This window comes from Podarcis raffonei, chromosome 16, assembly GCF_027172205.1.
Source record: "Podarcis raffonei isolate rPodRaf1 chromosome 16, rPodRaf1.pri, whole genome shotgun sequence".
NCBI lineage: Eukaryota > Metazoa > Chordata > Lepidosauria > Squamata > Lacertidae > Podarcis > Podarcis raffonei.
Window position 1 is genome coordinate 3,925,898 of NC_070617.1, and position 26,571 is coordinate 3,952,468.

General features: G+C 46.2%; 1 protein-coding gene and 1 pseudogene across 2 annotated transcripts in view; one reads left to right on the top strand and one right to left on the bottom strand.

Moving 5' to 3' along the window:
- SEMA6C (semaphorin 6C) overlaps positions 1-26,571 on the bottom strand; it is a 129,092-nt gene that overhangs the window by 26,354 nt on the left and 76,167 nt on the right. For both annotated transcript variants that reach the window (XM_053370126.1, XM_053370127.1), the window contains exons 4-16: positions 25,799-25,856; positions 25,014-25,070; positions 24,547-24,648; positions 23,557-23,647; positions 21,243-21,365; positions 20,692-20,780; positions 18,160-18,377; positions 16,031-16,162; positions 12,171-12,326; positions 11,226-11,399; positions 8,480-8,617; positions 3,444-3,521; positions 635-690 (exon numbers count right to left, since the gene is read on the bottom strand). In XM_053370126.1, the coding sequence (XP_053226101.1) occupies positions 635-690; positions 3,444-3,521; positions 8,480-8,617; positions 11,226-11,399; positions 12,171-12,326; positions 16,031-16,162; positions 18,160-18,377; positions 20,692-20,780; positions 21,243-21,365; positions 23,557-23,647; positions 24,547-24,648; positions 25,014-25,070; positions 25,799-25,856 (1,472 nt within the window). The remainder of the gene's footprint in view (positions 1-634; positions 691-3,443; positions 3,522-8,479; positions 8,618-11,225; positions 11,400-12,170; positions 12,327-16,030; positions 16,163-18,159; positions 18,378-20,691; positions 20,781-21,242; positions 21,366-23,556; positions 23,648-24,546; positions 24,649-25,013; positions 25,071-25,798; positions 25,857-26,571) is intronic.
- Positions 13,709-14,400, top strand: LOC128403764 (small nuclear ribonucleoprotein E-like; annotated as a pseudogene).

Below are 26,571 nucleotides of genomic sequence, written 5' to 3' on the forward strand. Positions count from 1 at the left end.
TGGAGACATCAGCCCTGGCCCTCCACGTCTCTCCATCTGGCCCTTGGAAGCCTCCTCAGACTACTCATGGCCCCTAATTCGCGCCCCGGGTGTCTTCTCTGCCCTCGAACCCAAGACAGTGCCTCTCGCCAAGAAACGAGTCCGCTGTGAAACCACTTTTTGCCTACGGACCCGTCCGCCCCAGAATGTGGCCCTCGGGACAGTTGCTTGGAAGCGGATGTGGCCCTCGGGAATTAGCTGGTGAAAAGGGCCAGAGAGGCATTTCACTGGAGCGTCAAAAACAAGCTGACTCGGTGGTCAACGTCTTGGAGTTCCATGAGGGACTCAATGGGGTCAGTGGAGAAATCTGGAGTGCGGCCAACTCAAGGCAAAAAGGGAGAAAAACCCTCTTTAGGGGACGAGCCGTTATTTCCTACACAAAACAGCTTTTCAGACGCCCGCCAACGGAGCCAATGTTTCTGTGCGCCAGCAACAGGAAAAGGACACACGCCCAGCCATTTTCGTTCGGCTCAGTGACTTTTATAGCAGGATCGGAACTCAGAGCAAGCGCCGGTCCTCCGTGCGAAAACAGCAATGTGGCTTCCTGGCCGGTCGGGCTGTGCAAAAGACCCCCTAGCCCCCAGAAGACTCTCACCTTGGCAGTTCCCCACGTACTTGACGGAGCCTTCGACGTCTTGCTCAAAGCCGCCTCTGTGGACGGAGGGGGAGCGACAAGGGTGGAAGAGAGAAATCTCATTAAAACGGAGCTTGCCGGCTTGATTAAATCCTCCACTAATTAATCAATTGGCTGGCACTCAGGAAAAAAAACAACGAGGTGGGAAATTAAAGAAAGCAGAACCCGACAAGTTACGAGCCCCCAAAGAGCCAGACAATTCACCCTCCTGTTCCCTTCCTTCGCCAGTCAGAGATGTTTGAGGAAACACGCTGGCATGGGATGGCTGTGGGTCAAGGAGAATATTTAGAAAATGGAGCATTGTGGGGGGCTGGGGGTTTGCGGAGAGGGAGGAGGGATGGGAAAATAATAATAATAATAATAATAATAATAATAATAATAATAATAATTTATTATTTGTACCCCGCCCATCTGGTTGGGTTTCCCCAGCCACTCTGGGCGGCTTCCATAGAAACCAAAAATACAATAATCTATTAAACATTAAAAGCTTCCCTGAACCTTAAGATGTCTTCTGAATGTCAGGTAGTTGTTTATCGCTTTGACATCTGGGGGGAGGGCGTTCCACAGGGAGGGCGCCACCACCGAGAAGGCCCTCTGCCTGGTTCCCTGTAGCTTTGCTTCTCGCAATGAGGGAACCGCCAGAAGGCCCTCGGCGCTGGACCTCAGCGTCCGGGCAGAACGATGGGGTTGGAGACGCTCCTTCAGGTATATTGGGCCGAGGCCGTTTTGGATTCTAAAGGTCAACACCAGCACTTTGAATTGTGCTTGGAAACGTACTGGGATTCAGGGTGAGGGGCAAAACGAAGCTCTTCGCAAAATCAGCCAAGTCCTTCGGTGACCCAAAGGCCCCTTTGGTTCATTGTTTCCAAGCAACAGAAAGTCAGGTTTCTAGTCCTCATGGTGATGCAGAAAGGACGCTGGGGCAGAGACAGTTGAGGATGCTCAAACTGACCGGGCAGGGGGTGTCTTGGGGGTTCTAGGAAGCACCATCAGATCCAAAAGTGGGGTAGAAGAAGTGAGAAGGAATTTGGCTTTATCTGTTAAATAAATCTTTATGTAGCCTGCTTCCCCAAGTGTGCATTCAAAATGGTTCGCAGCAGAGGGAACAGCAAACTTGCATGTACATCAGCTACCGAGATAGGAAATCATTAAATGCAGGAGGGGGAAAAAGCGAAAGGATATATAGTATTAAAAAAAAAACCTTAAGAAAATGCATCTGTCAGCTGGAAGAGAATCTCTTCAGGAGGAGTTTGGTTCAATTGAGAGAAATAAGATGCTTTTACAGCCCTTATTTATTTAACAGAATGTATAAGGCCACTGAATCGTTAAAACTTCTAAGCGGCTTGCACAAAATATGAAATATACATTAAGACGATCATAAAATATTCATTAAGATGATTGATAAAGAGTCAGAAACAAGTTCACCCAAAAGCAAATTATAAATGTAACCAGTAGTTGAAATGTACATCGTAAAACGAAATTACGTATTAAAATGCGCGGTCCTGACATATCTAAATAGGTTGTGCTAAATCAGAAGTTTTTAGTAGGCGCTGAAAACAATGGAGTGAAGGCAGTTGCCTGGCGTCCATGGGCAGGGAGTTCCAAAGTCTAGCAGATACCACACTGAAGAAGAAGAAAAGATCTCTGGAAGCAGGTGTGAGGAACTGTCGCCCCTCCCTATGTGGGCGAACTACAACTCCCATCATCATCCCTGACCGCTGGCCATGCTTGCTAAGGCTGATGGGAGACGTAGTTCAAAATATCTGGAGGGCAGAAGGTTGCAGGCGGTGTAAGAAAGAGGGAAGAGGGAGTCGGAAGCCAAAGAAAGAATGAGAAAACAGGATGTTAGAAAAAGAAGCAGCAAAAGGAAAAGCGGTGTCAGAGGGGTAGATATATGTTCAAAAATACAGTAAAGGTTCGCTATCTATGCTAGCATCCGATTGACGTTGGAGAGAAATTGAGAAAGAAGATTAAGGGTACATATTGATATGGGAATGTATTAGACGAAATGTAAAGAAATATACAATAATAACAGTACATTCATTTGTAAAAAAGGAATATACAACGGGTGACAGGAAGTCCGTAGTGTTGGTACATACATGATGTTGGAATAGCTTTTTGTCTTTTTTGTCTTTTTCTTTCTTTCTTTAGGTATATAAATTTTGTATATAAACTTTGTATACATGTTGGAAATTATATTATAATGAGCACTGTAATGTAATACGACAACGTATGCAATATGTAACGTAAGAATGTTAATAAATAGATAAAATCGAAACAAAACAAAACAAAATAAAAAAAGGAAATATATGATTTTGGAATAGCTTTTTGTCTTTGTTTTTTTCCTTTTTCCTTCTTTCTTTAGGTATATAAATTTTGTATATAAACTTTGTATACACGTTGGAAATCATATTATAATAAGCCCTGAAATGTAATATGACAATGTATGCAATATGTAACGTAAGAATGTTAATAAATTAATAAAATGGAAACAAAAACAAAACAAAAGGAAAAGCGGTGTCAGAAAGAGTGAGGAAAGGAAGGAAGGAAGGAAGGAAGGAAGGAAGGAAGGAAGGAAGGAAGGAAGGAAAGGGGTATCGGGAAGAGTAAGAAAAGGGAGGTGTTAGAAAAGGAGGAGGAGAGAGAGGAAGAGGGGTGGCAGAAAAAGAGAGAAAAAACAGGGCAATTCAGGGAAAACTTTTGGGGAGCCAAAGGTCCTTGCCCACCTGCTTCGTAAGAACAGGGATGGCCGCCCCCCAAACCACCTCACCTGATCTTGCTGCTGAACGCAACGCAGGCCCCCGGGCTCAGCCAAACGCAGTACGGATCGCGGGATCCCAGGCAGCTCCTGCAAACGGAGAAGAAAATAAACGTGTTCGCTTGGAAAGTGGGAAGGCCAAAGGCTTCTGCCGACCCTCCCCTTAAATAAGTTGGAGTTCTTGTTATTAAATAGACCAAGAAAAACACACACCATGCAATTATTATTAATACTGATCATTTTCAGTTGTTACACCTGAGAAACGTAGAAAATAATAGTGGCTGAATTTTTGAGTGCTGTTCATGTAGAAAGACTGGGCCATTATAAAGAGATTTAGTGGTTCTTAATTGATTGGTGATGTGGTAGTGTTATATTGTATTATTTACGCAAATTGATTTTCTTTGGAGTTAAAGATCTGACTGGGACAAACCTTGTTATGCTGAATTCGTATTTTGCACAGTGTGTATACGGTGTTTATTTGATAATGTGTGGTTTGCTATGCCTAATAAAGGATTTACTTTACTTTATGTAGAAAATAACAGGATATATTTATCTGAAAGTCTTCAAACTTACACGACCCTTTAAAAATTAGGTAAGGAACCAAATGTTATATAACACCGTTTCATAATTTATGACTGTTTTATAATTTATGATAATTTAGAATTTAAATGTATTTTCGTGTAATATTTGATACTTCCAGCTGAGGGAGGTTTATTCATCGAAACAGGGCCCTGTCCTGGTTTCTGATCCATAATTGACTTCTGGTCAATGATTAAAACTAAGAGACCTCCACGTCGAATCTATGGACTAACATGAACTTATCTCTACTCATAAACTCTTATTTCTAATTCTGTAACAAATTACTGTATTATACATATCTTGATGAATTTGAGCTTCCAATCTCTGTTAGAGTTTGTAATCTCTATTTTTTTTAATCATGATTTTTATTGCATTTTCCATGTTTCATTTCATTTTATAATACACATCCCAAGCTTACATCACTACTCCAAATTGAGCAATGACTTCCTTCCATCACTCTTTCTGACTTTCCTACTATTTTAACATAATTTGTCACATTTCTATAATCATTTCTTTACCATATATAACCATTTAACAATCACCCTTTCATTTGTAAATTAGCTCCTTCTTCCCACATTACATAACATTTCGTGTTAATGCTACAAACGTTTTTAGGTGTTTACAACTTTCTTTCAAATAATTTATAAATTTGCTCCAGTCCCTTTGAAATCGTTCGTCGGGTCGATTCCTAATCTTCTCCTTCAACTTCGCCAGTTCCACATAAAGAGTTTGTAATCTCTATTTGAGCTTGTAATCCCTGTCAGAACACATACTTCTGAATGGATTAGTTTTTGTGACTATTGACTATTGATTAGCAAGTAGGGACCACTCCAACTATTCCCAGCTTGTTGGGAAACCCAATGCCTTTGTTCCAAAGGACAAAACAAAACAACCCATATGAATGCATATATACAGCTTTTTTTTAGAGGGGGTGCCACAAGAGACATCGCTGAGAGCCGGCGTAGTATAGTGGCTAGTGCCAGACTTGGAGATCCAGATTCAATTCCCCGCTTGGCCCTGAAGCTCACTGGTTGTGGCCCTGGGCTGCACACCGCCTCTCTCAGCCTAGCCTACCTCGCTGGGTTGTTGTACGGATTAAACGAGGAGCAAGGAGAACCACGTGCGACACCTTTAGTTCTTTCTTTTTAGTGTATTTTTGGTCTTTGTTGGAAGCCGCCCAGAGTGGCTGGGGAAACCCAGCCAGATGGGCGGGGTACAAATAAAAAAATATTATTGTTGTTGTTGTTGTTTTTGGGGACAGGAGGCGGGCAGGTGTGGGGGACTCCCTGGTCCTGAATGGGGTAACTGTGCCCCTGAAGGACCAGGTGCGCAGCCTGGGAGCCATTTTGGACTCACAGCTCTACATGGAGGCGCAGGTCAATTCTGTGTCCAGGGCAGCTGTCTACCAGCTCCATCTGGTACGCAGGATGAGACCCTTCCTGCCAGCAGACTGTCTTGCCAGAGTGACACATGCTCTGGTTATCTCCTGCTTGGACTACTGCAATGCGCTCTACGTGGGGCTACCTTTGAAGGTGACTTGGAAACTACAACTAATCCAGAATGCGGCAGCTAGACTGGTGACTGGGAGCGGCAGCTGAGACCATATAACACTTGTCCTGAGAGATCTGCATTGGCTCCCAGTACGTTTCCGAGCACAATTCGAAGTGTTGGTGCTGGCCTTTAAAGCCCTAAACGGCCTTGGTCCTATATACCTGAAGGAGCATCTCCACCCCCATCGTTCAGCCCAGACACTGAGGTCAAGCGCCGAGGGCCTTCTGGCGGTTCCCAGGGAACCAGGCAGAGGGCCTCCTGGGTGGTGGCGCCTGCCTTGTGGAACGCGTTCCCAGCAGTTGTCAAAGAGAAAAATAACTACCAAACTTTTAGAAGACATCTGAAGGCAGCCCTGTTTAGGGAAGCTTTTAATGTTTGATGCATTACTGTATTTTAATATTTGGTTGGAAGCCGCCCAGAGTGGCTGGGGAAGCCCAGCCAGATGGGCGGGGTATAAATAAATTATTATTATTATTATTATTATTATTATTATTATTATTATTATTATTAGTGTGTTTGTGCAGGGGAAGTGGGATATGAATGCAACAAACACACACACATGCCAGCTTTCGTTTTGCTCTAGCCACTAGTCACCGCTTCCCTGCCCCGATTTCTGCAGAGCTGCTGGGAAGGCGAGCCAGGATGCCGCCCTCTGTTGGCGCAGAGGCTGCTTCTCTCCCTCCTTCTCCGCCCCTAGAGATCTTTGGGTCCCTGCCACGCTGGGATTTAGAAAGGGGGACGTGGCCTTTAGGAGAGCGAGATTGCAGCTGGCTCAGTTGACCATTAAAGGAAGAGGGCAGCTGCGGCCAGAATATCACGGCGAGCGGCATTTCCTGGAAGCGGCGAGGTCCGGCAGCCCACACCTGTTCGGGGCAGGAGGGGCTGGGTGGGACGGGTCATGCAAGGTGAATCAGGGGGCCATAGGCAGCCCCTTGTAAGGACCTTACAAACACACACACACAGCCTCTGTTGCCCTGTCGCAGCGTGTCGAATGTTTCAGCTATCAAATTCCAAAAAGGAGGGGTGCTGAAAAAAATTGCAGCATCCTTGGGAATTAAAAGACATTTTGGTTGAATTTATATCACACACACACACACACACACACACACACACACACACACACACATATATATATATTCATTATTTTTGTTGTTGCTGCTGTGCGGAATATATATATATTAGTATTTTCCACACAGCAACAACAACAAAAATAACGAAAATTAACAATACACAAAACACAAAAACAAACATTCTAAAAAACCCACACAAATCCAAATCTTACAAATTAATAATATAAACACTAAAAAGAAAAACAAACATTGACTTTCACCAATCCGTCCTTTACCTCTCATTGCGTCTTCCTGTTTTCCGGATCATCTCTATCCTAACATCTAGATATAAATCCCTCTTTCTTATCCTTTCACTTCACCAGGTTATTCCAGACTCAGCCAGATTTCTGTCCTCGAACCTTGGCTTTTAAGGTATTCATTTAGGCACTCCCATTCCTTTTTCGGTTTTCGTCTTATTATATCTGCCAATTTGGCTAATTCTAAATATTCTGAAAGCTTACATAATATAATTTAGTTTCGCTTGTTAAGATTGCACAGAAATCATTAAAGATGATTGCCAATGATAACCGCAGTCAACTCCCATGCAAAAAAAAAAAGCAAGGAAAAAAAGCCTGCAAAGACTCCCTAAAACTTTAGAAACAACCAAAACTACACCAGAGAGGGACGCTGGACTAATCGGCCTCCCCCCTTTGGCTGGTTCTTCCTAGGTTCTTAGGAAGCCTTGGAGAGCCGGGTAGCATACAGACAAACAGGCTGATTTGGTATAAGAGACCTCCCAAGGCTCCTGTTTCAAATGAGCCCATCACTTGGAATCATGAGGACCGGAAACTTGGCTTTATTTTTAGGAAGAACACCTGCTTTGTTGGGGGCGAGGAGAGGCCCCAGGTTCAATCTGCAGGTATGGGGCTGGGAGAAAGTGTCCTCTATTGTATAATAAATAATAATAATAATAATAATAATAATAATAATAATTAATAATAAAATAATAATAATAATAATAAAATAATAATAATAATAATAATAATAATAATAATAATAATAATAATAATAATAATTTTTTACTTATATCCTGCCCTCCCCAGACGAAGCCGGGCTTAGAGTGGCTAACAACAGTAAAAATAACACAGCATTCTAAAATCAATTCATTCTAAAATCAATTCAGAATCAAATTGATGGCAACCATTGGGCTAGAGTTCTGTGAAGAATTGCCAAAGGAGGGGGTCAGACTGTGCCTTGGCCAAAGGCCTGGTGAAACAGCTCCATCTTGCAGGCCCTGCGGAAAGATGTCTAGTCCCACAGGGCCCTAGTCTCTTGGGACAGAGCGTTCCACCAAGTTGGGGCCACGGCCAAAAAAGCCCTGACTCTGGTTGAGGCCAGCCTAACCTCCCTGTGGCCTGGGACCTCCAAGATGTTTTTGTTTGAAGACCATAAGGTCCTCCGTGGGACATCCCAGGAGAGGCAGTCCCGTAGGTACGAGGGTCTTAGGCTGTATAGGGCTTTAAAGGTTAAAACCAGCACCTTAAACCTGATCCTGTACTCCACCGGGAGCCAGTGCAGTTGGTAAAGCACTGAATGAATGTGATCCCATGGCAGGGACCTCGTAAGGAGTCTCGCCGCGACATTCTGCACCCGCTGGAGTTTCTGGGTCAGCTTCAAGGGCAGCCCCGCGTAGAGCGAGTTACAATAATGCAGTCTGGAGGTGAGCGTCACATGGATCACTGTGGCCCGATCAGGGCGAGAGAGGTAAGGAGCCAATCGCTTAGCGAGTTGTGGCCAGTCAGTGTAGACGGGCAGAGTTAGGAAAGAAGGAAGAGGCAGAAAGCAGCAAAATTAGGTTATCCCACTAACCTGCGGCAGGCACTGTAGGCAGCGCAGCGACTGAGAGGGACTCGCACCACGCACCCAGAGAAGGCCACGTAAACGGCGTGGTTGGCTTTGTCAATTTTGAGCCCCAGGACGCGCCGGTCTTCCCTCCTGACACTACACCTGGGATGGGGGCGGAGAAGGGAAGAGAACACCAAAGAAACGCAAGATTATAGAAATCCAATCAAGCATTGCAGCGGGTTGGGCTGGATGACCCCGGGGTCCCTTCCAACTGCACAGTTTGATACAATAATCTTTATTGTTATTGTCCCATACAGAACAACAAAATTGAAAAAATCTACATCAGACATTCAAAAACCAACAAGCCTGCTATCCCAGCTATCCCAGCCTGGTTAGCCCCCTAAAAACTCTGATACCCCCTAATTAAATACAATATACTCCCATACAGACTACCTTACACTGCGTTTAAAACCAAAATTGCATTTGGATAAAAACTGTTTCTCAGACGGCTAGTCCTAGTCTTTATTACCCTGTACTTTCTTCCAGAAGGCAGAAGCTGAAAGAGATCATTTCCGGGGTGCGCACTATCCTGCAGTATCTCTGCAGCTTTCTTATGGCACCTGGAAGCATAGATTTGATCCAAGGAGGGAAGAGTGCACCCAATTATTCTCTCCGCAGTTTTACAGCCCTGGACAACATTGTTTTTTCCCTGACCATGAAGTTCCCAAACCTGTGTTATGTGATTCTCAGTCCATCTCTCTACCAGATGTCCCTACGGGAAATTTCCCAAGACATCTGGAGGGCCGAGTTTGGGGGGTTTGGGTTAGGCCCACAGCCTTTCTCAACCTGTGGGTCCCCAGATGTTGTTGAACTACAACTCCCATCACCCCTAGCTAGCAAGGCCAGAGCTCAGGGATGATGGGAGTTGTAGTCCAACAACATCTGGGGACCCACAGGTGGAGATCCGCTGGGTTAGGGTCTGTAGAGTTTGCCACATAAGAGGAAATGGTCATGTTTTATTAGGCATTTTAGCTGCGGTTGCAGAAAATTCAGGGAATGTGGGGGTCGGGTGAGTGGGGTCAGCGAATGGGTGGGCAGGGGGCACCCCAGGGAGATAAGGAAATGGCGACAGGAAGTTGCGCAGAAGGGGGGTAGGAAACGGCTCGCCTCTCAAAACTTGAAGCGCAAAGAAATTAAAAATGCTAAGACAGAACGCGCCCCCCCTCCAAGCTCCGATAAGGTAAGGATGTTATTGCCAATTAAACTAGCTGTTCTATTTTTGCCTCGGTGGCTCCTGCCGATAATATTTAGAAGGCTAAAAACAGCAGAATTAAGGAGAGTTTGCATAATACATGTGTGTGTCTGTTTGGAATCGTTGGGGGTAACATCCCCCCCCCCCAAAACCCACCCTCCATGCCCCTTTGCTGAGACGGGAAGCCGAAAGAGACCTTTTACACCTCCTCAGATGCAGTAAATTTCCCCACGCTGGAACACCTGCAAATGTGGTTAGTAAGGCTGGGGGAGAAGGTTTCAAATTCAAAATAAAACAGGTTCCTGCTGCGAGAAGAAGGAGCCTAATTGAAAAGATAGTGTGGGAGGGGAAGGGCAGAGTTGATCTTGCAGGAGGAGGGGAGGTTCTGCCAGGCTTGGGCTTTTAAAAATATTTTTTAAGAGAAAGACTTGAAAGTCATGCGATGAAAGCTACCATTTGCTGGGACATGCCCAGGTTATTATTTTCCCCTCCACTGATGTCTTGGTCAAACAGGTCCAGCTGGCTTCTGAGAAGCACAACAAAAACCTGCTGGACCTGATGTAGTAGGACAAAAAAACTTGGAGGTGGACAGATTGCTGTCCCTTTCAGTCGCTCTCACATTTCTCATTGTTTCCTAGTTTTTAAGTTCAGTTTGCTACAATTTTTCTCTTCCAAAAGTCCTCACAAGAAACATCAGTGGTTTAGTTAGTGCACGGTGCAACAGACAGGTTTTTTTTGCAATTCAGTTCCGCCCCGCCCCCCACTGTAATGTGTGGGTTTTCTTTATTTTTTTTCACTGACCAATACATTTTAATGCACCCTCTTCCCCAAGCTGAGCAGTTTTGTATGCATTTTTTTCCAGAGTTGGCGAAACTCTATTGCAAAATTCGGAGAAGCGTGGATTTCAAAGGATAGCTGTGCCACAGCTCACATATTGCTGTGAATTAGGCAAATGCACATTAATATACCAAGCAAACAGAAATGTGCATTAAATTCCACATTAAGTTTTGCATTGAGATGTGCATTCAATTCCACATTAAGTTTTGCATTGAGATGTGCATTCAATTCCACATTACGTTTTGCATTGAAATGTGCATTCAACTCACATTACATTTCGCATTGAAATGTGCATTCAATTCCACATTACGTTTTGCACTGAAATGTGCATTCAATTCCACATTAAGTTTTGCATTGAAATGTGCATTCAACTCCACATTAAGTTTCACATTTCTCTATTTAAATAGGCATTAAAACCCATTAAGATCGGCGCTTCACACTGAGATTTGCATTAGATTTTGCTTTAAGTTTTGCATTTTGCTTTCAAATGTGCATCAAATTTTGCAATAGAATGCAGACCAAACCAAATTCTGCCCCCATCCCAACTGTCAACGCTCTGGAAGGAAACAGTGGCTGAGCTGCAATCCTGCAAGCTGAAGGCCTCAGGTTCAGCCCCATATATCTCCAAATTAAAGGATCGAAATAAAAGAGCGTGCATGGAAACAGAGTGGCAGGACTCACAGCGATGGGTTGTAGACAGAGATCTCCTCCAGCAGCAAAGTCTCGACTGTGGAATTCTCGGTGGTGGCGGAAAGGACCTTCAGCACCGTACCGTCTTCTGAGCCCAGAAAGAGGACTGTGTAATTTCGAAAGGGGCCAGCCGTTGTGTCCACAGCCAGACGGGTCAGCTTGTACCTGGGAGGGGAATGGAAGGAGCCAGGAGAAAAGGCCACACTTTGTAGATTTTGCAAGGCTTGTTTAAAGAACTTGCAAAGGGGACAAGGCTTTCAAAAGCTAGCGGTTCAGGTTGTATGATGAGAGCCAGCGTGGTGTAGTGGTTAAGAGCGGTACTCTTGTAATCTGGGGAACCGGGTTCGGGTCTCCGCTCCTCCACATGCAGCTGCTGGGTGACCTTGGGCCAGTCACACTTCTCTGAAGTCTCTCAGCCCCACTCACCTCACAGAGTGTTTGTTGTGGGGGAGGAAGGGAAAGGAGAATGTTAGCCACTTTGAGACTCCTGAAGGAGAGTGAAAGGCGGGATATCAAATCCAAACTCTTCTTCTTCTTCCTCTTCTTCGTTTAAAAGAAGGTTTCGCATGAGAATTTACCCAGCCCCTAGCTAGCAGCTCAGGTTCTGCAAGGCTTATTTTAAAGGCGCTGGTTCACAAGGGGAGATTTCTCCCTCGCTAGCAGCCCAGGTTCTGCAAGGCTTGTTTTCAGGTGAACTTCTTCCCTTCAGCTAGCAGCTCAGGTTCTGCGCAGGTTCTCTTCCAAGAAAAGGAAAGCTCAGGTCTTGCAAAGCTTCCCCCAAAATGGCTACTATCGAGGGGAAAGCCAACCACAATGGAAACACAGCTAACTCAAGAGAAAGGAATTCAAAAGTATACCAGGAACAGAGGGGGAAATTCAGCAGAACAGCACATGAGCTCCCAAACCTGGCACTATCCATGACTAGCAAAAATCTACCTGCTGGTGGTCTTCGTAAACCAGGGCTGCTCCGTGACCGAGGGCACAGCTTCATCAAGGAGAGGGAAGGACTTGATGAATCCAAGCATCTCGTCCGGGAAGCTGTTGGAGGTTTTGAAGCTCGACGCTTTTCCGATACCAGCACAGCAGCCCGGTCTGGAAGGGAAGTGCATTGGGAGATCAGGAGCCAGGATTAGATGGGAGTGGTAGGAAAAAACAGATAAACTGAAGAACCACACACATACCTAACCTCCAAGCCCAACTCCTGCTTCTGCACACGGAAGATTTCTACATACCCTGCCTACATGTTCGGACAATGAGGACTAGAATCTTGCTGTTTTATTTTAAATTGTGATGTGTGTGCAGGCCTCTGTGCATGTTTATGTGTGTGAGAGTGTCAACGACTATTTGAAATTTTGAGAGACAAGGCTGATGGTGCATTTTCAGTTCTGGGCATGGCTGATTTCTTTACACTCTCTGCCTTCCGAACATTTATTTACAGTGGTACCTCGGGTTACATACGCTTCAGGTTACAGACTCCGCTAACCCAGAAATAGTACCTCGGGTTAAGAACTTTGCTTCAGGATGAGAACAGAAATTGTGCTCTGGCGGCATGGAAGCAGCAGGAGGCCCCATTAGCTAAAGTGGTGCTTCAGGTTAAGAACAGTTTCAGGTTAAGAACAGACCTCCGGAACGAATTAAATTCTTAACCTGAGGTACCACTGTATTTGAACCATGCAGCTTAAAAAAACTAACAAAAACCCCTGATCTTTGGGGGAATATATACAGTCATACCTCGGGTTGCGAACGCTGCGGGTTGCGAGTTTTCAGGTTACGGATGTGCCGAACCCAGAAGTACCGGAATGGGTTACTTCCGGGTTTTGGCGCTTGTGCATGAGCAGAAGCACTAAATTGCGCTTTGTGCATGCGCAGAAGCTCTGAATCACATCATGCGTGTGAGCAGATGCAGCGCTGCGGGTTGCGAACGTGCTTCCCACACGGATCACGTTCGCAACCCGAGGTTCCACTATATATATTCTCCTAGTAATGAAGTTCTGTAAACGAGAAAATGAACAGCACTGCTTACAATTATTTAAAAGAGTGGGTTAGCGACGGCTGAGGATGCAGTTTCAAAAACAGGTGCCATCTGCTCCTCTAATTCAATTTAAAAAAAAGAAAAAAAGGCCACGTGTACCAGAGAGAAATCTCTCTCTGCATTGCATGACAATCTGCACTACTTTCCCCCCTTAAAATTAAAGTTTGCTGCCCAGGTGACCTAAACTCTGCATGCTCTGCCCAAATAATGTGAAGAATTGCTACTGCTTCTTCTGCGACTCTGAACAGCTAAGGACATCAGCTTGGTGGATCAGGCCCCTTCGAGTCCAGCACCCTGTTATCACAGTGGCCAAGAGGATGCCTTTTTGGGAGGAAACCTGCAAGGCAGGATTCGAACACAAGACCGCTCTCGCCTCCTGCGGTTTCCAGCCACTGGTATTTAAAAGCAATTGCTGCTTCGACCGTGGAGTCAGACCATAGCCATGGAGGCTAGTAGCCATACCGGTAGCCTTCTCCTCCCTGAATTTGTCCAATCTTCTTTTAAAGCCGCCCAATTTGGCTGCCATCACTGCCTGCCTCCTGTAGCAGCGAGTTCCACAGTTTAACGGCAAAGATTTCTACAAGGGCACCGGATAATTTCAACCCCCAGCCCCTAGAAAACCTTATTTGCACCCTGCTCTACGATTCTCAAATTTCGGCAGGCTTTCAAGCCTCCTTTTCCCCGAACGACACGGCCAGGAGCTAGATGTTAGGGACTAGAAACCTGATCTGTTATTTTTAAAGATGAAAGCAGGGCGGCTGGCTGCCCCGTCCTGCCTAAGTCGGCTCGTCCTGTCAGGGTCGTTCCCAGCCCAGCTACCGGCCAAGGCCAGAAGGTGCAGAAAGTGATCGTGCAGCCCATCAACCTCATCTTCAGACACCTACATAATAGGTCCAGAATTCAGGTGTGGCTGTATGAACAGGTGAACGTGAGGACAGAAGCCTGTATTATTTGATGATATATGAACTTGGTTCTGGATAATGCTGAGCAGATTCACTCCAAGACAAAATCAAGGAAACAGCTGGGTTGAATCATGTTAAAAGGAGACAATATTACTCTTCTACAGAGTGTTTCTGAGTAGAAATAGCTATTGAGTCTGTTTTGCTTGTTATTTTAATCCTTAAAGCTATAGAAGAAAATATAGTTTAATGGTATCATTCCCAATTCTACCATTGGTGTCTGAAGAGTGAAGAATGAAGCCAGTTACTTAATTTGTGCTTGCATAATTTTCAATAACTTTTCTACATTGGTGTTGAATTGTAAGGTAAAGGTAAAGGGACCCCTGACCATTAGGTCCAGTCGTGGCCGACTCTGGGGTTTCGGCGCTCATCTCGCTTTATTGGCTGAGGGAGCCGGCGTACAGCTTCCAGGTCATGTGGCCAGCATGACTAAGCCGCTTCTGGCCAACCAGAGCAGCGCACGGAAACGCCCTTTACCTTCCCGCCAGAGCGGTACCTATTTATCTACTTGCACTTTGACATGCTTTTGGCAGGAGCAGGGACCGAGCAACGGGAGCTCACCCCGTCGCGGGGATTCGAACCGCCGACCTTCCGATCGGCAAGTCCTAGGCTCTGTGGTTTAACCCACAGCGCCACCCAGTTCTTTATGAATAAACCTTTTTGTTAGTACAAAAAATAATAATAATAAAGATGAAAGCAGGGTTTCTCAGAAAGGAGGAGAGGCAGAAAGGGAGAGAGGAGCGAAAGGGGGAGTGACCACTCTCCTTTGGCTCTCACCAGGGCCGTCTTACCCATAGGCGCTAGGGGTGCGGGGCACCCGGGCACCGGGCTCTTGGGGGCGCCAGGCCAAGAGTCCGGGGCCCGAGAGTTGAGTTCAGGGAAGAGCCCAGTCGTCGGTCAGAGTGCCGCGACGGCCTCTTCTGCTGCAGGCGGCTCTGTGCCGCGAGTTCGGGGGTGACCGAGCCAGCGAGACGCTGAGGTGGGCAGCTGGTTCCACGCTCCTGCGTGCCTGGGACTGGGCAACCGGGGGGGGGGGGCGCTGAGCGGATCTTTGCACCCCGAGCAACATGGTCCAGCTCCAGTCCTGAATCCAAGGGTTCTGCGAGGAGTCAGTCCAACAGGGCCAAGGCAAGAAACCAGGCAAGGTCAGGCAAAGGATCACAGGCAGGTTCCGGCAAACAGCAACCTTGCTCCCGCAACCTGGGGCAGGGTCCAGCAGCCTTTTATCTCTGTCGGGGTAACGGCCGGTCCTGATCCCCCGGCGACTCACCTCCCTGTCTCGCCCGAAGGCGAGCACTCCTCCTGCGAGTACTCAGGTCTCTCCTTCTCTCAGACCTCAGTCTCTGCAGCTCGGGAGACGTTGGTGGGTGACTAGACCCAGGGGCCGCCTCAGCCTCTCCTGACCCAGTGGAGCAGCTGTAAGTGATGGCCCAGCTGGAGGCAATGAGGTCATCCCCGCATCTGGAGCCAGGGCAGGATCAGGCCCCTGACTCGGCCCAGCTGGTCCTTGTTGCAGGGGAACCTGTGCAGACTGGGGCTCTTCAGAATCAAGCACCAGACTGGGTTCAGACGCTGCCTGAGGCAAAGGATCCGGTGCGGACTGAGACTCCTCTGGTTCCGAGTCCGAACCCGAGTCCCAGGCCATCACACCAGCGCTGCATATGCTTAAACCCTGCTCACATCTGGCATGAGGCCTGACAGAGATTAACCCCTAAGGGAATGCTGCTCTTGACAAGGAAAAAGAGCTTCTCTGCCCCTGGTTGGTCAGTTCCGGGGGTGGGCGGGTGGGCAGGGGACTTTCCTACCTGGGCTGTGGTACTTTCTCCTCTGGGATGGGGGTCCAAGCCGCATCCACGTTCCTCTGCTCCTTGAACTTGCCGTTGAAGACCCTCTCTATTTCATCCATGTAGAAGGCGCAGACAGCCGAGCCTGTGATGCTGGATGCAGGGGAGAGAGCAAGAACAGGGCAATCAGTGAGGACTAGCAACTTGCGACGTCTTCCCCCCTCCCTTATATTTTACTACATTTCAAAAATTTCACATATGCACACAATAATGATTTCTTTTGTTTTGTCGACTTCCCACCCCGTTTTCCATGGTGTTTGTTTTTTTAAAATTCCTCCCCCTTGCTTCACCCTGTCTTCTCTCTATCATAACCACAATACAATAACAATAACGTTTTAGGGAAGTTTTTAATGTCTGATGCTGTATTGTTTTTAGTATTCAGTTGGAAGCCGCCCAGAGTGGCTGGGGAAACCCAGCCAGATGAGTGGGGTATTAATAATAATAATAATAATAATAATAATAATAATAATAATATATTATTATTATTATTATTATTATTATTATTATTATTATTATTATTCTCTAACTCCTTCTTTAGCTCAGAGTTCGAATCCTGCTTGTGAATTCATCATGCTATAACGTTTCTTTAAATATTAAAAAAAGAAACATCTTCCATTCTTCCACAAAGAATCCTCATTAGGTTCTCTTATTTTGGCTGTTAACTTTGCCAATTCTGCATAGCTCATCTCTCTAATTATCCATTCTTCTTTGGTGGAAATTTCTCCTTCCTTCCATTTTTATGCATAAAGGATACTAGCTGCTGTCGTTGCATGCATAAACCATACGTCATCTTTCGGAGGAAGAGCTCTTGGTGGCAAAGCAGCCATGCAGACAGTCACAAATTCAATCTCTAGGAGCAACCTGGGAACATCCCCGGGGCAGCTGCTGCCAGTCAGTGTGGGCAATATTGAGCTAAATGAACCAACAGTCCGTCTCTGTCTAAGGCAGCTCCCTATATCTCTCCGAAGCAAAGCAGCCTCATCTTGTCGTGTGTTACAGCCGGTAGGATGCAAAACTGCAGCTCAGGTCTTGCCAGAAAGACGAGATTCGGTACCGACGAAAGAAGAATGGAGGATGAAACTTATGGACTATGCAGAATTAGATAAGCTAACAGGAAGGATTTGAAGCCTGCGGGACCAGAGATTCTCAGAGACTGGAGTAAATTTACGGACTATTTGAAAAGTACCGGGTTTTTTTTGCTCTATAAGACTCACTTTTTCCCTCCTAAAAAGTAAAGGGAAATGTGTGTGCGTCTTATGGAGCGAATGCAGGCTGCGCAGCTATCTCAGAAGCCAGAACAGCTTTCACTGCGCAGCGATCCCTCTTGCTGTTCTGGCTTCTGAGATTCAGAATATTGTTTTCTTGTTTTCCTCCTCCAAAAACTAGGTGCGTCTTGTGGTCTGGTGCGTCTTATAGAGCGAAAAATACGGTAATTGTGATGAACAGATCACGCTAGTAGGTTTGCAAGAAGTTTTGTAAGGTGAATTATTTGAAATATTGCAAAAAAGACAATAAGATGAATTATTAGTTAAGGATAATCAAATGTAATATGGAAATTAAGAAATGCATAATAAGTGACAAAGAACGGAAAATCGTCAGAGGCGGTGATGGAAGTCCAAAATATTGCATAAGATGAGAAGTTAAGCTGTACGAATGTTGGAATTAATATGTTAAATTTTTTAAATAAAAATGTATATATAAAAAAAGAAAGACAAAATTTGCCCAAGCTAGCGGCTCAGCAAAACTTACTGACCACCTGTCACATTTGTACCCTTCCTTTCCACCAAATGGTGGCTAATAGCAAGGAAGCCTATGTAAAAACAACGATCAGCTCAGGTTCTGCAAAGCTTATTTTAAGGCTGCCAGAAAAGAGGCAAGACTCATGCAAAATAACAGCTCAGCTTCCGCAAGGCTTGTTTTAACTGCCTGAGCTCAACGCAAGGCCCTTTAATTCCTTCTTGCCAAAAGAGAGAAGATCCCTTCGAGCCAAGCGCTCAGGTTGGGCAAAGCCCATTTTAAGGACCTAGACCAGCTAGCAGCTCAGGTTCTGCAAAGTTTGGGGGAAGGCGAGGCTTTGCAGCAGCAATTACCTGTTGGACTGGGTGGCAAAGACCCCGAAGATGGCCGGCCGGCCGTTCACCTGCGTCACGTCCGTCACAGCCTGAAGGACGTCGAAGTAGAAAAAGGAATCTCCAGGGACGGAGCAGTTGAGGCGAGCTTTGAGGAAGGAGGTCCAGTATTTCTCCAGGACTCGGGGAGACCCCCCCATGTCGTTCTTGCACACCCGCCCCACCCGGGAAAAGATAACCTAGAATCGGAGGCGGAGGGAAGAGAGATCAGGGCGGGTTGTTTTTCCCAGAGGGACAAAATGCATCTCTGCTGGAATAGCTAAACAATGAACCTTTGGATATTTAATAATGTTATCAGTAGCTATTGCTGCTCATTAGGGTTCATTAGTCCCGTGTGCTATCATATCACAATCAAACAGCGTCATCATAAATTTGCTTTGTTTTTATACTGTCATGATCCACCTTGTAATAAAGAACGCTCTCCCCCCAAATTTAATAGTCTATACATTTAATAAGGGGACACGGGTGGCGCTGTGGATTAAACCACAGAGCCTAGGGCTTGCCGATCAGAAGGTCGGTGGTTCGAATCCCCGCGACGGGGTGAGCTCCCGTTGCTCGGTCCCTGCTCCTGCCAACCTAGCAGTCTGAAAGCATGCCAGTGCAAGTAGATAAATAGGTACCGCTCCGGCGGGAAGGTAAACGGCATTTCCGTGTGCGGCTCTGGTTTGCCAGAAGCGGCTTAGTCATGCTGGCCACATGAGCTGTACGCCAGCTCCTTTGGCCAGTAAAGCGAGATGAGCGCCGCAACCCCAGAGTCAGCCACGACTGGACCTAATGGTCAGGGGTCCTTTTACCTTTACCTTTTACATTTAATAAGCTACCGTATAAGACACACTTTTTTCTTCCTAAAAAGTAAGGGGAAATGTCTGTGCGTCTTATGGAGTAAATGCATGGTCCCTGAAGCCAAATTGCCCAGGGGCAAAAAGCAGATCATGCTTTTATTTTTTTGAAAGAGGGAAGTGGGTGTTGAAACAAAGCTGCTGATCATTTGCCGATCGGGGAGAGAGATAAGGGACACTAGAGATAAAGGAGGCTGCCTGGGAGGGGGGAGGTAAAAGCCCATGGATCCTCAGGATTTTTACATTGGGTCATCCCAAATTCACCATCAGATCACATTGCATGTCTGTGGCTACAGCCTGCACCAAACAATTATTGCACCCACTGTTTCCTGTGGCTGCAATGGTGCAAAAATGTGGTTACAAAGCACGGATCCACATGGATCCTTAGGATTTTTGCATTGGGTCACCCCAAATTCACCATCAGATCACATGTCCATGGCCACAGCATGAACCACAAAAATCACACATCCACTGTTTCGTTCAGAATATTTTTTTTCTTGTTTTCCTCCTCTAAAAACTAGGTGCGTCTTACGGTAAGGTGCGTCTTATGGAGCGAAAAATACGGTAACACACCAATGCTCCCAGTTACAGGAACAGGCTATTTCTCCCAACCAAATCTCCTAAAAATGCAGTAAGGTTCCAGTCCTCATGGTCAGAAGAAGAGAGGAAGCCACCTTATTTTGCATAATTATAGAGCTGGAATGGACCCCAAGGGGATTTTTTTTATACATTTAATTTTTTTTAATTGCTGCTTTTATATCCCACCCTTTTCCCCCCAGGAATTCAAGGCGATAGTTTTCTGTCTCCCCGTTTTATCCCCCAAACATCCCTGCTAGGTCGCCCTGCCCCAAAGTCACCCAGGGAGTGTAATGTCTGAGTGGGGATATGAACCCGGGTCTCTCTCCCAGGTCTGACATCACAATATTCTTACGGCAAAGCTACGCGATTCCCCCAGAGAGAAGAAGCCACGGCGGTTAAAAGCCAGTCGAGGGCGGGGCCCGCGCATGTGGCCCTGTCGAACGTGCACACTCGAAACCGCAGAAAACTCATGCGCACTGTCGGCCATCTTGGATACTCCAGAAAACTCATGCACACTGTCCGCCATCTTGGATACCCCAGAAAACTCATGCGCACTGTCCGCCATCTTGGATACCCCAGAAAACTCATGCACGTAGTCCGCCATCTTGGATACCCCAGAAAACTCATGCGCTGTCCGCCATCTTGGATACCCCAGAAAACTCATGCACACTGTCTGCCATCTTGGATACCCCAGAAAACTCATGCGCTGTCCGCCATCTTGGATACCCCAGAAAACTCATGCGCACTGTCTGCCATCTTGGATACCCCAGAAAACTCATGCGACGTCCGCCATCTTGGACAACCCAGAAAACTCATGCGCGCAGTCCGCCATCTTGGACAACCCAGAAAACTCATGCGCACTGTCCGCCATTTTGGATACCTCAGAAAACTCATGTGCACTGTCCGCCATTTTGGATACCCCAGAAAACTCATGCACACTGTCCGCCATCTTGGATACCCCAGAAAACTCATGCGACGTCCGCCATCTTGGACAACCCAGAAAACTCATGCGCTGTCCGCCATCTTGGATACCCCAGAAAACTCATGCACACTGTCTGCCATCTTGAATACTCACCCGTCCCAGGGTGGTGTATTCCATGGAGATCTCCCGGAAGAAGAAATAGACGTAATTGCCGTACTCAAGCGCATGCAGGAAATGTGGTTCTGGAGGGGGAGAAGTTGTTTTAAAAAACGTGGGCGCCTGGAGGCTTCTCAGCAGCGCCGGGCCGTCCCGCCCAGCGCCATTTTGTTTATCAAGGAAAGGAAGCAGAAACTGAGCAGTTGCCCCCATTCTTCCCACAGGAGACTTCGTTCATTTCCCCCTCCACCACACCATCTCCCCACATATGCACTTAGCGGCGCATGTTCCCCTCACAGACGCATTTCCGCCAGAGAACCGCACTTCAAAATTTGGGTTTTTTTGGCCTTCCGGTTGGCGGACTGCTCCGGAAAGCGTAAGTTGGGTCGGTTCCCCTTCTGTTGGCGAACCGAATCGAGCTCTTCCCCATCACCCGAACTCGCTCCCCCTTTCGCCGTCTCCGGAATGTGGGCGGAAAAAGAGGAAGCGAATCGCCTCTGTTGGTCACACTCCGCCGTAAACAGTTCCCGCTGCACACACCCCCTCACCTCTCAGCCACTTGGAGTCATATTTGACAGTCCTCAGCACCGGACTCCTCTCGCCCAAACTTCGGTAGATGACGGTGTCGCTGGCCTGGAAGTCTGCCACCGTGGCGGAATAGAGATTTCCTTCTGCAAAGGAGAGGAAAAAAGGGGGTCACCCCCCCAAATTTCCCATGAGGCTGCATTCAACCATGACAAAACCTTGAGTTATTAACTCCTGTTATTAACTTCTTTCATAATATCAAAACAGAAGTGGGAACTTCAGCAAAGACATTCAAAGGCACGCAACATCACAAGCGTGGGACCAAGCTGGAGCTGCAACCGAGTGTTGCAGCACAGAGAGAGCTTTTGTTGTGATGCGCCATTACCATTCGACACCTTGAGCTGCTTGAACATCATGTCAATGTAATGTGCTTTTTCAGGGTGGGAAGGAGACTTTTATTCCAAACCGTGAGGACTAGAATCTTGCTTTTAGGGAATCTTTTTGGCCTGCTGGGCCAGATATTTTGCCCTACACCCCACACCCCACCACAGACCAACTTTGACAGGTAGGTGGGACCACCACCCCTGTCCGTCACCTGCCGTCAGAACGATGTGCCAGGTGATTGACACCTGTCAAAGCACAAAAAGAGGTCGCTAAAAATGGAGCATTTTCCCCCTTCGCAGAAAAAGCAGCTTGTATTCAAATGGAGCATCTTTTCCCTTTTTACAAAATATATATCTTTATTGACTTAAAATAAATACATTTATGAAAAAACAGATGGATAAACAAGTAAACAAACATACAAACAAATAAATAACAGAAGAATCAAACCAACCACCACACTATAAGATACAACAAGATTAATATAACTGTCATGGTATATACTCCTGGTACTGAAAGCAATTATAAAACTTATAGAGAAGAAAACTAAAAATGACTTCCACTTAATCTCACTGTTCTTTATCCATCCATTACTTTATACCGCACAGTTACATATTTCTTATACATTTTTTTTCCTTCCGTAGAAATTTGCAGAGATCTTTGCACAATGCTTCCCAGGGCCCCTCACTAGCCAGATGTGGAAGTCCGGCGGGTCAAATTTAGCCGCTGGGCTGGAGGTTTCCCGCCTGATTTAGGGGGGAAACCATAACTCGCTCAGCATCTTTCAGGCAAGGCTAAGATCCCAAGGATGAACTCTTAAATATTCCATCCCACCTTTTTCTCCAAGGAGCTCAAAGTGGCGCACATGGTTATCTCTCTGTCCTCTTCACCTTCACAACAACCCTGCGGTATAGGTCACCACATTGAGTTTCATGATCTGATGTATAAAGACTGAGGTTTATAAGTTAAAATTGGTTAACTAAAATGAATTAAAGAAAATAAGGTAAAGTTTGGGGACAAGAACTTGCTGAGCTAAAAATTGGAACTGGAATACAAGAAGGGGAGGTGTGGGGAAGTCAAGGAAATTGGTTATTGATAGTAAGGAATGTAAATTTTATGTGTTTTTAATTGTTTTTTTTGTTTTTTCTTTATTTTTTGAAAATTTCAATAAATATTTATTTTTTTAAAAAAAGAGTTTCATGATCTGAACCTGGTCTCTCCTGCGTCCTTGTCATATACAGTCATACCTCGGGTTACAGACCCTTCAGGTTGCGTTTTTTCAGGTTACAGACTGCCGAAACCCAGAAGTACTGGAAAGGGTTACTTCCGGGTTTCGGCGGTCGCGCATGTGCATAAGCACTAAATCGTGCTTTGCGCATGCACAGAAGCACCGAATCGCAACCCAAGAATGCACAGACGCAGGTTGCGAACGCTTCGGGTTGTGAACGTGCATCCTGCATGGATCACGTCCGCAACCCGAGTGTCCACTGTACACTCTAACCACGACATCACACTGGCTCAAAGCCGGAGACCTGTAGTCCAGGTGGGACGCTGGTGGTGCTGTGGGTTAAACCACAGAGCCTAGGACTTGCCGATCGGAAGGTCGACAGTTCGAATCCCTGCCACGGGGTGAGCTCCTGTTGCTCGGTCCCTGCTCCTGCCAACCTAGCAGTTCGAAAGCACGTCAAAGTGCAAGTAGATAAATAGGTACCGCTCCGGCGGGAAGGTAAACGGTGTTTCCGTGCGCTGCTCTGGTTCACCAGAAGCGGCTTAGTCATGCTGGCCACATGACCCGGAAGCTGTACGCCGGCTCCCTTGGCCAGTAAAGCGAGATGAGCGCCGCAACCCCAGAGTCGGCCACGACTGGACCTAATGGTCAGGGGTCCCTTTACCTTTAATAGTCCAGGTACAAAAACACACACCCTGAAACGCACCGCACAAGTTTCAAAGATGTACCTGCGAAAAGCGCCACGTTGTTCTGCTTTGCGTCAAAGGGACACCGCGCTTGTCCGTTCAGCTCCTCCCCTTCCTGCTCCAAGTTGCTGATCTGGGGGCCACGGAAATTGGGGTGAATTTAGTCAAAGGCTGACACCCTAAGCCACAAACCCAAGAAAGATCCCCACACGCTCGGTTGCGCAGTGCCACAACGTCCCAGCATGATTCCACCCAATTTGCGACAGGAATGTGTCTCCCTTTGCGGGTGAGGACTCTTCCTTAGCGCAAGGGCCGCAATGACCGCTAAGGGCCGCATGCCAGAGGTAGGCGGGGCCAAAGGGGGCGGGACAAAACACATGCAAATTTCGCACGTGCAAATGCATTTGCAAATTTCACCAGTGAAAATTTCGGAAAGGCAAATCTCCCTGTTGTATGGCAGGTAGGGTTTCCATCTTGTCTTAAACCTATTTGTTGTTGCCGCTTTTAGTAATCTTATGCGTCAGTTGCCTTGAGGTGGTTTGTTAAGAAGGCGGTTAAATAAGCCCATGACAGTGAAATAAAATAAAATAATTAAAATAAAAAACAAAACAATAAAACAAAACAAAACAAATAAATTAAAATCAAAACAAAAATAATTAAATTTAAAAACTAAACAATAAAACAATTATATTACGTTACATTAGAAAACTAAACTAAACAAAAATAAATAAATTAAATTAAAAAACAATAAAATAAAATAAAATAAAATATGGGCTACTTTTGTCACCCTCTCACATCCCCTTCTCCATTCAGAAAAGCAAGAGGCATTATCAGATATTATCCAGCTGGTCAAAAACACTCTGGGAGGGTGTGGCTCAAGGTCAGTGGAGGGGCGTGGCTTGGGGACAGGGGGCGTGGCTAGAGGCGTGGCTAAGGAGAGTTCTTTGGAGCAGAGACAGGTGGCCGCATTTGGCCCCCGTGGGGTTACGGTTCCCAACCAATCCATCAACTGGTCCCAAACCAGCTCCATACCTTGTAGGTCCGGCACATGGGGTTGAAGGCGTTTGTCCCACAGGCCAAGAGGGTTTCTTCGTTCTTCTGAACCAAGACTTTGATGTAGTTGTAACATTCATTCTGGAATCGGGGCAGAGCGAGAAGGGTCAGGGACTTAGCCCAGAGTTGGGGGAAGACTTAGAATAATTTTTTATTTTCATGTTGTGATTTTATGCTGTAACCACCCTGAGACCAGCGGGTATATTTAATAACTAAATAAATAAAATAATAGAATAGAATAATAGGATCATCTAGTCCAACCCCTTCAGTGCAGATTTCTTTCACACCATGTGGGGCTCGAAGCCACGACCCAGAGATGAAGTATCTCATGCTCTACCCACTGAGCTTTCCCACCTCACACAGGCAAATGCCACTGTCAGTCCCAAGGATAATCAGGATGCAGAAACTAATACAGATCCTAGAACCGAGACCCTCGTGGTTCTTACCCGGAGCTTTCCTCTCATCGCACAATTTTCCATGTCTTGCGTCTTCCATGTGAGGTGCTGAGGGTGCGGTGGAGGAAAGAGAAATCAGAACAGGGCAATGGTTAGAGGGTGGTGAAATAGTGTTCTAGGTGATACACGATCTAGAACAAGCAAGGCAAGGGACTGGTTTTCAACGTTGCAGACATTTCGCAGAATTCTTTCTAGGTAGTATGCTCTTCTCAGTGAAAGAGCGGTACGAGGCAACACACAAAAGATCCCACTGAGAATGTGGTCTAGGTTCCTCATAGCAACAATGGCAGGTTCTAGGTAGCACAACTAGGTTCTAGGTAGCTGGACTATAAAGAAGGCTGATCGCCAAAGGATTGATGCTTTTGAATTCTGGTGCTGGAGGAGACTCTTGAGAGTCCCATGGACTGCAAGAAGATCAAACCTCTCCATTCTGAAGGAAATCAGCCCTGAGTGCTCATTGGAAGGACAGATCCTGAAGCTGAGGCTCCAAGACTTTGGCCACCTCATGAGAAGAGAAGAGTCCCTGGAGAAGACCCTGATGTTGGGAAAGATGGAGGGCACAAGGAGAAGGGGACGACAGAGGACGAGATGGTGGGACAGTGTTCTCGAAGCTACCAGCATGAGTGTGACCAAACTGCGGGAGGCAGTGGAAGACAGGAGGGCCTGGCGTGCTCTGGTCCAGGGGGTCACGAAGAGGCGGACACGACTAAACGACTAAACAACAACAGGTAGCACAACCAGGTCTTAAGCCATTGGGTTAAAAAACAACAACTCACCCTTTTTGGAGAGAAGTCGTCTTTGGTCCGTTGGAGATCAAAGGCATAGACGTGGTCTCTGATGGCCGGCAGGGTGGTAGGGAGAGAAAAGAGAAATAGATAAATAATTTCCTCACTTGTACAACTCAAGCACTGCTGAGGAAGGTAAAAGGTGAGAGCCGCTTTGCATTGGAACAGTCTGGGATCCGGTAGGTCCTCCATCTTGGAATCTCTGTATCCTGATTTTATTACGGCTTCGGCTGGTCCATGGCTGGTTCTCAGCATCAAAGGGCAAGATCCTAGCTCAGACCAGATCCCGGGACCCCAAACGTTGGAAATGCAAACAGAAGAAAAGAAAGAGTGTTGGAGATGTGAAACAGAAGGTACGTTCTATCATATGTGGTGGGATTGTAAGAAGGTAAAATCCTACTGGGAAATGATATACAATGAATTGAAGAAAATGTTAAAAATAACTTTTGTAAAAAAAACCAGAAGCCTTTTTATTAGGTATTTTAGGTCAAGACATACCAAAAGAAATGAGGACTTTATTTATGTATGCCACTACAGCAGGAAGAATGTTGACTGCACAAAATTGGAAGACTGGAGAAATACCAACTAAAGAACAAAGGCAAGAGATGCAGAACTGGCAAAAATGACAGAAAGACTAAGAGAGAAAGACAACAGAGCCTTTGAGAAAGATTGGGAACCATTCATATTATATCTGCAGAAACAAAGAAAGGCAATAGACTGGATGGCAGGATTTAAATAAACATCCACATTATTAGCATCAGAAA